Source organism: Abramis brama (genome assembly GCF_963993115.1).
Source record: "Abramis brama genome assembly, chromosome: 10".
Lineage (NCBI taxonomy): Eukaryota > Metazoa > Chordata > Actinopteri > Cypriniformes > Leuciscidae > Abramis > Abramis brama.
In genome coordinates, this window is record NC_139972.1 from 16,915,177 (window position 1) to 16,928,909 (window position 13,733).

General features: G+C 35.2%; 2 protein-coding genes across 2 annotated transcripts in view; both read right to left on the minus strand.

Annotated features, from left to right (window-relative positions):
• The window catches only part of med13b (mediator complex subunit 13b), a 36,149-nt gene extending 34,259 nt beyond the window's left edge, over window positions 1-1,890 (minus strand). Inside the window, exon 1 of the mRNA XM_084126700.1 lies at window positions 1,180-1,890. Coding sequence (XP_083982826.1) covers window positions 1,180-1,248 — 69 coding nt within the window. The 5' untranslated portion in view covers window positions 1,249-1,890. The remainder of the gene's footprint in view (window positions 1-1,179) is intronic.
• A 3,803-nt stretch (window positions 1,891-5,693) lies between these two features.
• The window catches only part of exoc3l2b (exocyst complex component 3-like 2b), a 21,941-nt gene continuing 13,901 nt past the window's right edge, over window positions 5,694-13,733 (minus strand). The window contains 6 exon segments of the mRNA XM_084127532.1: window positions 5,694-7,406; window positions 8,758-8,879; window positions 10,872-11,027; window positions 11,317-11,439; window positions 11,928-12,063; window positions 12,788-12,901. Of these exon segments, the coding sequence (XP_083983658.1) occupies window positions 7,127-7,406; window positions 8,758-8,879; window positions 10,872-11,027; window positions 11,317-11,439; window positions 11,928-12,063; window positions 12,788-12,901 (931 nt within the window). The 3' untranslated portion in view covers window positions 5,694-7,126.

The window sequence follows — 13,733 nt, forward strand, 5'->3', positions numbered from 1 at the left end:
TCTAAATATCAGAAAGGATACAATGACATGTGAAACATTACCTCAACTTTTTTAACTGATAGACATCACCATTCTTGCCTAGTGTATTAATCACTGTACATTAAAATGATTTTACTATAATAGTTACGCTTATATAAGTAATATCCTCTAATGTACATATATTTCCAGAACAAAACACCTATACGTTGAATAAAGCCAGGTTAAAATTATTGCTGACATATTTGATATCTCTTTTTTCCCCCACTGAAAATACTGTCAATAGCCAGAAAAAAAAGTTATAACCAGGTGAATGACATTTAAGCAAACCCCTCTTATTAGATGTGCACAAATAAAAATGATGTTACTATTTTCTGTACTTTGATTTTCCAATGTCAAAATTAATAATTTAAAAAGAATATATACATTATTGATGAAACCATGATTAAAAACATTCGACAGAACAAAAGTCCTAAATCTACAAAGATTTTCTATATAAATATTTTCTGTTTTTATGTTGCAAAGGAGATTTTGGAAGTCTCTCCATAAATCAGAAAACACTGTCAACATACAGAAAAACTAATTAACAATGTTTTTAGGAATAAAATGATATGGAAACCAGGTGAATGACACATAAACCCCACTGCAAAACCTTCTAAATATAGATAGGAATAAAACTGGAAAGTTTGGTGTGTAACAATGTAATGAAGTGGACATTTCAAAATAATTTTGAGAAAACAATATGTATTGTGCATATAAAGATAAAGCTTGATAAAATAAACACTGAAATGTGTAGGCTATTTTTGGATGTTTACTTTATACTAGCCTAAAAGAAGAGATGCCATGAAATCAAAATAGCCCAAAATCTCAAAATTGGCCAAAGGTTTTGCATTGTTGATGTTGTTAAACATTCTTCACGAAGGTATTTTTCCTCAGAGTAACTTCATAACAACAACTTGAAGCTTGTCCCGGCCAGTTAGGTGAGCAAGTGTTTACCAACGTTAGCAAACACGACCTAAATAACACAACAAAGCCGTAACTAACGCACCAACCCCCGTTCACACAACACAAAACCGCATGTCTAATATATATTTAGAAACCGGCAGCAGTAGCGGTTTAGTTCGTATTAAGATCAACAGGCCTCAATTTGATTGACTGGCCGGCTAAAAATGGCTTCTGGCCCTCAGTCAGTTGATCTCTTACCAGACAGAATAGATTGGAGTGGCAGTCCTCCAGGCTCGCCCCGTTGGGTACAAAACAAGAACTCATCATCAAAGCGCTGCCCGGCGAGCCATCCTCTCTTTCAGATCCCAGGAACAGATAATGCGATGGCTTTTGGACCGGGTCTCCGTCTCTCGGACACAATCAGCAGGACGGGTTCGCGTCCAGCGAGCTAATTAGCTTAGCTCAGCTCTGCTATTACTCCGCTAGAGGTTACTCACTTACCAGAAAAAATTGCGCTAAAAACTTCCTGCGCACATTTACCATGATCCGCGATGACACATTGTTCTTCCCCCAGATTTGTTACATCAAATAATATGTAATTACACAAGTCCGAGGGGGTAGGGGGGTGAATTCAGCCCTCCCCCTTTAGCTTAGCATAGCATCAGGCTAGCTGGGGTTAGCCTGGCTAAGCGAGGCAGCAACAAACAGTTCAAGCCAAAAGAGTTCAGCTTTAAATTTCTCTAAAAATCACTATTTCCTTTCCAAGTCTTCGCCGGACTGCCGTCAACGGCTATTCGCGGAGAAGCTGACGATGGAAGTAAAACGTTCTGATTAAAAAGTACAGTTAAAAGAGGCACGACTGTGCTGTGCTCAGCTGTGTCTCACTGGTTTGTTTGAATACATTGGTCGCATCCTTTAATGGCGGCCACAGGGACACAACTCTACTACACTATCCAGTCTACTCTACTCGGCTGCGATTGGCAGCGCTGCGACTCAATAGAGGAAAGAGTCGATCCTGGATTTCAGAAAGCTCCGAAGGAGTCGACTCGCCAATAGAGCTGTCAACTCTTTTTAGGGCTTTAAAATCTTTTAGATGCAACCATAGACTGTAAAAAATAGGATGCAACGGACCCCCAAAATATGAACGCATGCTAGGGACCACCATTCAAAAAAAAAAAAAAAAAAAAAAAACCTTAAAAGGCATCATTATAGTTTCTGGTATAAAGAATCAATTTATACTATAAAAAAAATATTATTATAAATGTGATTATTTTAGAATATTATTTTATTTTTAATTTCCATTAAGCCAGTTATTATTATGTTTTTCTACTCATTACAGTGCTGTACTGATAAATGTTATTTTTTTTATTTTATTTTTTTTTTTTGATAGATTTCTATGTAATTTATAGGATTATTAATTTGTACATTTCACTACACTGTTTTATTCTTAACATTTCTACAGACCCCCAAAGCACTTCCTCGTGGCCCCCTGAGGGTCCTCGGATCCCAGTTTAAAAACCCACGGCTTAAAGAATCTTTGCATTAATATGTCACGTGAAGTTGCAGTATTTCTACAATAAAAACAAGTACATTAACAGTAACAAAATATTTCTGGCCCCCTTCCACGCAAAGCTAATATTATTTTATTTATCATAATCATGATATTAGCCTAAGCCTACCCTATATCACAATCTACAATAATATCATATTTGAATTATACATAATATCATGATTATATCTACATGTATTTCTGCTTTGTCCAGTGATTAAGGGCTAACAGTTTTTAAATTGTGCAAAATGTCATATCCATGTTTCTGAATGACAATAGTAACTAATGGTAAATCTAATGGTATATGCACAAATACGTTTTTGTCACTAATTTCATTTTCTTTGTCAAAAGTAATATTTTTTGAATTATTTCTGAAATTCCATAAATAATTTGTTAAACAGCATTTGACAGAATAAAGCCCTTCAGATCACATGATCAATATTTTCTCTTTTTATGTTCTATTCCATTGTGTTTACAAAATTTTCCAAACACATGATTCAGACTATGAATCAGCCCTATATCTGGTCTCACTTGTTTTACCAGCTTGTCATTAGCTCAACATATTTGATTGGCGAGCCATGTTCATTTTGAGCTTGGAAACTAATTATGTGAATCATTAAGGAGAGAAGCTGGGCAGGGACATACGATGACGCTGACATCAAAATAATAGCAACTATGGCTGAATATATGAATGAATGGAAATACAAGGAGATCATGCATGAAGTATTATGGCATCTGGATGAAAATGGCTTGCCTTTGGTGAATATGGCTTGCTACGTCAACGTCAGGCATCACTATCACTTTATCTCATATGTGTGCTGGCAAGAAATGAACCAGTAATCTCATGACTCCTTAAATAAAAAGTTTGATGAATAAATGTTTGATGAATACATGTATATATAATATACATTATTACATATACATGTCAATTAGACATTTATGCTATATACCTTGAAAACTGGGGCTTCACTCAGTCATGCCACCGGATGCCTGGTGTTAAAGCAGAGCCAGTAAAAGAATGAATTGTTTCAGACATTTGTCATTGTTGTTATTTAATGACTTCATGCTTGAAATGCTGGCAAATTTGAAATAAAATCAGATGATTTTGAGTTAACACTTATTTAAAAAAAAATGAAAACCGTTTTAATACTTTTCAAATGTATTAGTTTTGACTGGCAGTGAAAAGTTGACAAGATTTTATTAATATTAATATTATAATTAATTGTTTTATTAAATGACTTAACCTTGAGATTTACACATAACTGTAAGTGCTTAGCCTACTTTTTTCTTAAATGTGAAACATCATTAAACATCATTAAAGTGTTTTATTCTTTTGTAGAGTGCATTATCACACCCATTATGGGTTCATTAAGTTGACCTATTCCCGCGTTTACTCCTGCTGTGTGTTTGATATGCGTGCAAAGGGAGCTCTTTTGTGTTTAATTAGGTTCAGCACGGACAACCTTCTTTCATCACATCAGAGTCTTTTGTTTGTTTGTTTGTTTGTTTGAGAAGCGCGCCATCTAGTGTACTAAGACTATCCGATCAGATGCAAAAACTTCATTTTTAAATGAGTCTGACCAATTCATATCCTTGCTGTAAAAAATCCAAACCATCAAAATTGAAAACATAGGTTCAATTTATGAAAAATGACATTTAAATTTTAGCCTGAGATAAATTTACTGTTTAGGTCAAAACCAAAGTGGTGCAAATGTGACCACCAGCAGCGATAAGTTTTTCCCACACCATTTTAATCACTGAGACGAAAATCGAGTGGAAATTATTCGCATGCAAAGACAAAATAAAATAAAATTCTGTATCAAAATGTATAAGGAAAGACCAGTACTTTGTTTAGGCTTGGTTTGTAGGGAATTACAAACCTGCGCACATATATTCAAACGCACTTTTTTTTTTCTCTCTCTTTTTTCTTATTGCAGAAAAAGGTGCAAGTCACAGATGACTAAACAAAACATACTTAACAACATACAAAATTATAGCACATAACTTAAGTAGTGTACAATACAATATTGCCAGGGGAATATTCAAACGCACATAACTATAGAACCAATTCTTAATGCGCATGTGAACGCCATCAGCGTTTCTCACAGGTTCGCGTTTAAAGTCTGTGTAGAGAGAATGGTGTCGTCGTAGCGGCCCCTAATTTAATAACAAATGATCGTTGCGACGGAAGCGAATCAATCAAAACTAACTTTAGCTGAAAAATAACTTTATTAAAGAACCGCTATAAAGCCAAAACAATCTCTGCTACCTTAAATGATACGTTTATCTCTGTAAAGCTGCTTTGAAATCTACATTGTTAAAAGCGCTATATAAATGAAGATGACTTGACTTGACTATGCGTTCTTGCTGTGCTACTGATGATAGTAGGCCTATTTTTTCCCCATATAAGATGGTCAGTCTACTCCAGAGGTCGACATGCCAGATGTCCACAGAAGCCCATATGGGAGAACTGTTACCAGATCACTAATGGCATTTTATTCCACGACAGTCCTCCACATATTGGTCTATATGAATTATAACAGATTATGGCATGCTGCTCATGGGTATAAGGGCTTAAGTGGATTAACGATCGTTAATCGCTTGTTGTTTTGGCCAAGCAATGGTTTATGCACACTAACATTCTCATTTTTCCTCATGAATTGTTTTGATCAATAGTTGCTTTGTTTACATTTTTATTTTAGCTGAAAGCGTAATGTGCTGGCAGGTAACCATTGATGGCTTTGTAGTTGGCAAGACTTTAAGGTACGTATATGCCTATACAGAAATTGATTTTTGAAAATAAACCTAATTGGAGTCAAATGTGTTGGTCATCGCCTTATAGCCTATATAGTGCTTCATGTAGTTTAAAAAAGCAGACAGGCTGCTGGTGTATTTTTATTTTTTTTAAATAAAGTCAAATATATATATATGATTGATCACTGTACTCTTCATACATATATTTAGTGTGTCTATAGCCCTTGCGCATGCGTCTTTGCCTTGGCTTGGACTAGCGCTCAGCACCAAGGACAGCGGCGGCCAAAGACACGCGCAGGCTAGATGATGATGACGTGAGAGGGTCGATGTGACGTCAAAGCAAGTGACTCACAGGAACACACAAGCTGACAGACTAATGTAACCCACTGTTGTTATCAGTGGATAATTTGACTCATAGTGCTGTATTTAAAAAAAGAAAGAAGAAGAGCAAAAAACAAAGGCTGAAATGTATGATCCTCCATCATTTATTATATGTGATTTAATATATGTACACTGTAAAATAAATTTTCTTCCTATAACCAAAATATCAGTTTACAAGTCTTTCATATGTAGCAACATGCAGAGTACCCTAAAATTAACTGAAATGCTGTATCTCTTTTCCATGGTGCTCACACAGCGACATATACAGACTCATCAAACATTTGCTAAAAAGACAAGTTGGATGAAAAATGATATATTTAGAAGACATACTGAAACTGGTAAATGTAGACTCCATAAATGTTATTTATTTGAATAGTTCTATCCATCAGTTTTTTTAGGTAAACAAACCCAAACCGAATTATTTTACTCACATTTTCTTTAAAGTGTGTTTGGGTTGGTTGGTTGTTTTTTTCAGTATTGATTATAGCGCAATGAAATTACTGGTGCAATAAATAAGTCGTGTAATACATAAATAGTCCCTCTTGATTTCTTTCACAGGTAAATTTGAATAATCTCATACAAAATACAGTTATCTTTCAAGACAAGATAACAGATGATTGGATCACTAAATTATCCACTTAAATATGATAAAAATAATTGAAAGATTAAAGATAACTGCAATTGCGTAGTACCTTAAAATCAGTCTTCAGTCATGTGCAACTAAAACAAAAATACAATTTCATCCGTATCAATTACAGTCACAAAAGTCAAAATGATAAATGGTATGATTAAGAAAACATAGTAAATCCCAAAACCAAGCAGTGTTTTCATCAGTAGTTACGATTTTTACAATAAACACTCTTGTGACCCCTGCAATTTACAATTCTAAAAGATATTTCGTAGAGATGGTTGCACTATATATTCAAATGCTAACATATATCAATTCCAGAAAAAATATATACAGTGGACCCAAAAAGTATTTGGACACTTTCAGATACACAAAATGTATGAATTTCATTGTATTAGAAATTAAATGAACACTTTTCTTGACATTTATGCAATGACTTTCTGAAATTCTATGCGAACATGTTCGATTTGTCATACGATTTGTCTTCATTTTGAACAGTGTATCTAATATGGATCATTTAAAACTTTGTTTGTGAAATGTTTGCTTGAAAAGTGTGCTTTCGTAATCTTTTTTTAAATAATAAATGCCACTTGGTTTGATATTTTGTTATATAACGCAAAGACATTCATACATTTTTAAGTGTGTTTCAATATTTTGGTGCCACTGCATTTCACACAAGCCTTTGCAATGTTAGTTGTGCAAAAACAGCTGTAGGGATTGTCATTTTCTCACATATCCTGCAATCATGAGCATCGGTGAGAAAGATGCCTCTACTTAGCTCCTTATGACATGACAATGGCACACGCAAACATTTTAGAAACAAATGCTGTGCTGTCGGCATTGTTCCAGTGCTGTGTGAGTGCTGGGCGACTCGAGCATCCATTTCATATGGATTACAGCATGTCATCCTGGTTTTCCCTAGCTGTAGTCCTTCTGCGCCGGAACCGCATGCTGGAGAAGAGGGACGAGGCGGTGAGGGCGACGCGGCTCAGGCCTACATTTAGACAGTGTACTTCTGACGTCACTGGCACCTCAGCGAAGAGAGCCCTGTCACGGGACACCCGCAAGACGCTGTCGCTGTTCTCAATGTCTTTCACTATATTCAAGATCTCCTGCCTCTCCGTTTGTCGGGTCATCCCACGGATATTGAGTATGGCAGAGACGTGCTTCCTCCTGCAGAACACAGGAAATATTTATTCACTCTTGACTGATGTACTGTATGAGATGTACGTCATATTAGCAATAAACACACAGTGTCATAATAACAATGAAACATTTAGAATGGCTAAACTACTTAAATAAACAGCAACTGGGTTTTAATGGTGAGTGATCAGCACTGAAACGGTGAAAATACTTTAATTCTGAGTGAATTTTCTTGAAATTCTTTGTTTGTCTTAAAGTACAAACCAAAATTATTATAATTTTTTTTCTCCAAGATGGGGGTCAGTTTTTTTTGGGGGGGGGGGGGGGGGGATTCATTATTTTATTCAACCGAAATTGATAATCAAAAGTGACAGTAAAGACATTAAACGTTACAAAAATGGAATTATTTTAACCTTCCTATTCATCAAAGAATCCTGAAAAACGTATCATGGTTTCCACAAAAACTGTTTTCAACGTTCATATTTATAACAATTTCTTGAGCCTCAAATCAGCAAATTAGAATGATTTCTGAAGGATCGTGTGAGCAATGATGCTGAATCGCAGGAATAAATTACATTTTAAATTATATTAACAAGTACATTAAAAAAATTTAACCAACATCAAACTTTTTGAATACAAACTGTAGAGTATATATATATGCTCTACAGTTTGTATTCAAAAAGTTTGATGTTGGTTACATTTTTAATAATTTAAAAAGAAAGAAAAAAGAGAAATGGAATATAAATATAAATATAATATAATGGGAATTATTATGATATGCTATAATGTCCGTAGCATTGCCAGGGTGCAAAGAATCCTCATTTAACCTTCCCAGAGTTGGCTCCTGTTCATTTAAAGTTTCCTAGATCATAAAATGTGCGAGGATACGGCTGGTATATGGGAGAGATTCCGAGTGTTCATCAGTTTAAAACCCAAAGGTGTTGCTAATCCTAAACAATGGAGCCCACAGCACATCTAGGTCATATATCTGAAGTTTCAAGCTTTATTTAGCACACATTCCACAGAAGAGAGCTTCCTCTGGATTCGGCAGAACTCTTGATTAGGCAACTGCCCTCTCTAGATTAAACCACGGAGCTTTGGGTCAGGCCCTGGCAGGATGCCTGTGTTTTTGCTTTGTCTTTGTGAGGATCCAGAGCTGGACAACTGTACACCTTTCATGCGAATCTAGGATAACCAAACAGTCTCCCATTAAAATCAGGAAACCGCAAAGGTCTTGTTTGCTTTTACAAGCCCCTCTTTCGCTGTCAAACAGAATGACCATATTTGTCGATGACCTGAGCTCTCTGCTTTTTGACCTCGATCATATCAGGGGCTACAAGGTGTCCCGGCGTAGCGACACACTGCCCCTTAAGACACTCACCGTATGTCAGGGAATTCCCGTACCAGCATGCCAACTTCCATTTGGATGGAGGGAGTGTCCTCCAAGAGAATGATCTCCGATAGGTGAGGAATAGCACTGTCGAGCCATGAGGCGGACGATTCCTGGATGGGGGCAAACAAGCAAGATAAAATCAGATCTGTCAAAATCAGATAGCTAAATCCTTCAATGCCGAGACCCATCCGCCACTGGAACGCGTAGATGAACGCTCAGATTAAAAAACAACTGCCTGGTACTCAAAATAAGACTCCCATAAATGCGCTGCATTTTCCAAAAAATACAATGTACAATGACTTCTGACAGACAGCCAAAGATCACAGGGCCCTAACATCTCCGACGTACAATCAGAAAAGGCTATTTTTACCCTTGTGTCTGGAAAAACAAAAACCTAGAGGATTAAGTGTAGGAGCACATGTTGTTCCGATTGCGAGTACATATCTGTGTGCCCGTTACACCAAGGCAGTTCTTCCTGACTCTCAGTTTGACCTTAAAGGCAAGTCATGACTTCAAAGACCCAGGCCTGGATATTCTTTCACAAACAAGGGCATCCTGTTGTCCACCGAGGTGACAAACGGATGTTTTAACTGGAGAAAGGGGCGGACGCTGCACAGGGGAAAGGAGCGTTTGGGTGGGTCATAGAGATGCCCTTTGGAGCCAAGGGGCTGTTTGGCCATCTGCCTCCACTCCAGAAATGCCCATTCTTCAAAACGTCTCTTTTGTTTGAAAGTTGTCGGCTGTAGATGATTTTGGGGTGATTAAAAGATACTTAGCAACTAGCTAAAAACAGGACATGACATTTTGCCAAGTGTGATTAATCTGGGGAATGAGGTTTTTTTTTTTTTATAAATAATATATATCAAATAAAATATTAATAAAAGTACTGAAAATTAATCTCCAAATAACCAGTAAGGTCTATACTTTTTTATGTTACAGTAACATGAGTTGTGCTGCATTAAATCTTCATACTGGCACTTTTGATTCTATCAAAGTAAAATTAACTAAACTTTACTGATTTGCCACTATTAAATTGCTACTATCACATGCATACACACACCCATATATAGTGTAGTTTGTACTGTATACACAGCCTATGTATATACAGTACAGGTCAAAGGTTTGGAAACATTACTATTTTTAATGTTTTTGAAAGAAGTTTCTTCTGCTCATCAAGCCTGCATTTATTTGATCAAAAATACAGAAAAAAATGTAATATCGTGATATATTATTACAATTTAAAATAATTGGTTTTCAATTTATTATGCTTTAAATTATCATTTATTTCTGTGATGCAAAGCTGAATTTTCAGGATCATTACTCCAGTCTATCACATGATCCTTTAGAAATCATTCTAATATGATGATTCATTATCAAAGTTGGAAACAGTTCTGCTGCTTAATATTTTTTCATAACCTGTGATACTTTTTTTAGGATACTTTGATGAATAAAAAGTAAAAAAATAATTAAAAAAAATTAAAAAAAGAAGCAATTTTTTTAAAAATAGAAATCTTTTGTAACAACAATATACACTACTGGTCAGTAATTTGGGGTCAGTAATTTTTTTTCTTTCTTTTTTTGAAATAAATCAATACTTTTATTCAGCAAGGATGTGTTAAATTGATAAAAAGTGATAGTAAAGAAGATTTATATTATTAGAAAATATTTTTTTGTTTTGAATAAATGCAGTTCTTTTTAACCTTTTATTCATCAAATATATTAGGCAGCAGAACTGTTTCCAACACTCATAATAAATCAGAATATTAGAAAGATTTCTAAAGGATCATGTGATTTGTAATTGTGTAATCATGTGACTGGAGTAATGATGCTGAAAATTCAGCTTTGCATCACAGGAATAAATTATTTTTTAAAGTATATTCAAATAGAAAACTATTATTTTAAGTTGTAATAATATTTCACAATATTACTGTTTTTTTTTCTGTATTTTTGATCAAATAAACGCAGCCTTGATAAGCATTAGAGACTTCTTTCAAAAATATAAAAAAATCGCAATGTTTCCAAACTTTTGACCTGTACTGTATACTGTGTATATTAGTTATTAGTTATGTTATATGATATATATATCCAGAGAAGTGACTCACCAATTCTTTGAAGAGAGCTTTTAGGTGCTTTCCTTCGTCACGGAGGCGGCCTGCCATTCTCTTCCTCATTTTAAGTGATGTGCAGATGATTCTGCCCCTCATGATGGCCCGCACATATTCAGTCATGACGCGCCGGTGAACCTCCACCACCAGGACCTTAGAGGACAAAGTAAATAAGAGATAAAGTACACTCAGTTGGTTTTTTATCTCAAAATAACCCCAAAAAAGAACATTCATGACATAAATTGGGTCTTGTTTCAACCTGAAGGGGTTTATTTTGGGATAATAACTGGCTCACTGTGCATCATCCACCCTATTATATGGCTACACAAAAAAATACATAATTGGTCATAAAAATAGATTTGAGCTGAAATTATACAAAAAGTTGAGAGAGCTATACTAGCCATGTACTGTAGATATGAGGAATATTAGTTTATTAGTTTACCTCGTAAGGTGGATTGTCCATCCTGCGGAACTTCTTGAAGTGTTCTTTTATAAGCGTCTCAATTTGCTCAAAAGGCTCAGTGTTGCTCAACCATTTCCGTTTAATCAGCTTATCAAAGAAGGGCTATGTGCAATGAGACAGAAAGCACTGGATTAGAAATGACATACACAGTACACACTGGAATGTACTATATTTGTCTTCATCAGGATGTGAGGGCTTTCATATTTAGAGTCAAGATAGTACAGCTAACTTCCTGTTAAACCACCATCATGGTAAAAAAGGATGCAGCAAAACTATGTGGCCCATGAGAGCTGGTAATGCCAGTCTGTACAGCAAACACTGAATACTGTTCGGCGTCAGGCCAAAAACATCTAATTCACTAGGGTTTTTCACATAGTGCTGCTATTTTAGTGTCTCAGAGATAGAGTAGCTGTGCAAAACAACATCCTTGAGAACAACCCATAGGGGAAATGCTGATAAGATATTCTTTATATTCCTGGACAGAGGTACACGATGAACATAAGGTATTTCAAGAATATGTGCGTGCGTGCGTGCCTGCGCCACAAACATGTCTATGTGAGGAAGTGTGGGGTGATCTGTGGCAGCCTCACCCTGATATGCTCAAAAAGTCTGTCGTTCAGCACTCTCACAGTCAAGTTGACTATCCTGTCCAGAGCGGTGTTAGCTCTACGAATCGAGTCCTCGCTGGTTGAGGGGTCACACTGGCTGCAACGCTCCACAAAGCTCCTAAACACAACAATTTATATTATTAAGGCTTTTGTCTTTCAAACACATTAAAACATTATTTACATGCAATGCAGGGATTCCCCAACTTTTTTGTCAGCTGAAGCTCTTTGACCTAATATATTTAATTGAAGAACCCCCTGAGATTTTAGGTTACTAAGTTGGGTCAATATAACAATAATAATAACAATAAAAAAAGAAAAATTTAGTTCATGGTTTTCTGATGTCGGTTAATGGTCACATAACATGCAGGTACACAAAAAATATTTTTAGTAAGTATTTTTCTTTTTGGTAAGCATATTATTTTGATAGTTTTTATTTTAAAATCATTTATTTTTCATTTTTATGATTTAATTTCTTAATAGCTCACAAACCCCTTACAGTTCCACCACGAGCATCAGTCTCGGAAACCCTGATGTAATGTAATATTTAATGCACTTCATGTGGTTGATAAAGAAAGGAATATATTTTCTTTCTCTTTGTAGTTTTATATCAATATGTTACAATATTATCCTATTCAAATCAATGTGATAAACGAGTTAGGTAAAAAGTAATCTAAAAGCAGATCATATTACCTTAAATGTGTAATGTAATGGATTATGTTACTAACTGCAATTGTTGTCATGTACTTTGGAATCAGTAACCGACTACAATTTGTAAGTAATCTACCCAGCACTTAAAACAAAGAAAACATCATGTATAAATGAAGGATTTCGAGGGAGCCAACCTAAACGGTGGACTGCAGTTGACAAGGGCGATGGTTTTAGCAATATAACCGTCTTCATTTTCTCCAAAGCTGCTCACTAGCATCTCATGGAACATCTCCACCTTTCTCTGAAAACTATGCATCAAAAAACAAAGTACTTAAGGATGGTGTGTGGTTATTATTACACATTTTCTATGGAAATAAAAAAGAAAAAAAGAAAAAAACATTTTTAAGCATTTAGGACATACATGGGTTGTAATTTAGGCTCGTAATTTGGAAACCCATATAGAGCCCAACATACACTACCGTTTAAAGTTGATATTTTTGAAAGAAACCCTTATGCTTAACAAGGATGCATTTATTTGATCAAAAATACAGTAAAACAGTAATATTGGGAAATATTATTATAATTATTATTACAACTTTTTTCTATTTGAATATATTTTAAACTGTAATGTATTCCTGTGATGCATAGCTAAATTTTCAGCATCATTTCTCCAGTCTTCTGTCACATGAACCTTCAGAAATCATTCTAATGCTGATTTGCTCAAGAAACATTTCTTATTGTTATTATCAATGTTGAAAACAGTTGTGCTTCTTATATTTTTGTGGAAATTGTGACATTTTTTCATGATTCTTTGATAACAAGAACGTTCAAAAGAAATCTTTGGTAACATAAATGTCTTTACTGTAAATTTTTGATCAATTTAATGTATCCTTTCTGAGTAAAAGTATTAATTAAAGAAAAAATTTGAATGATAGTGTCACTTTTCATGTATTATTTTCCCACCTGTACAGGAAATCTGCCAGTCCGTTGAGACTGCATTGAGCAACCCGTGAGCCCAAATGTCTGTTTACGGCTGCAGATCTCTCAAGGTCCTCTTGTAGCCTCTATAAGGCAAAATGTAAGAAAATATGTTATTAAGTGAATTTTGAGTATTAAAAACCTCAATTTAGTCTTGAAATA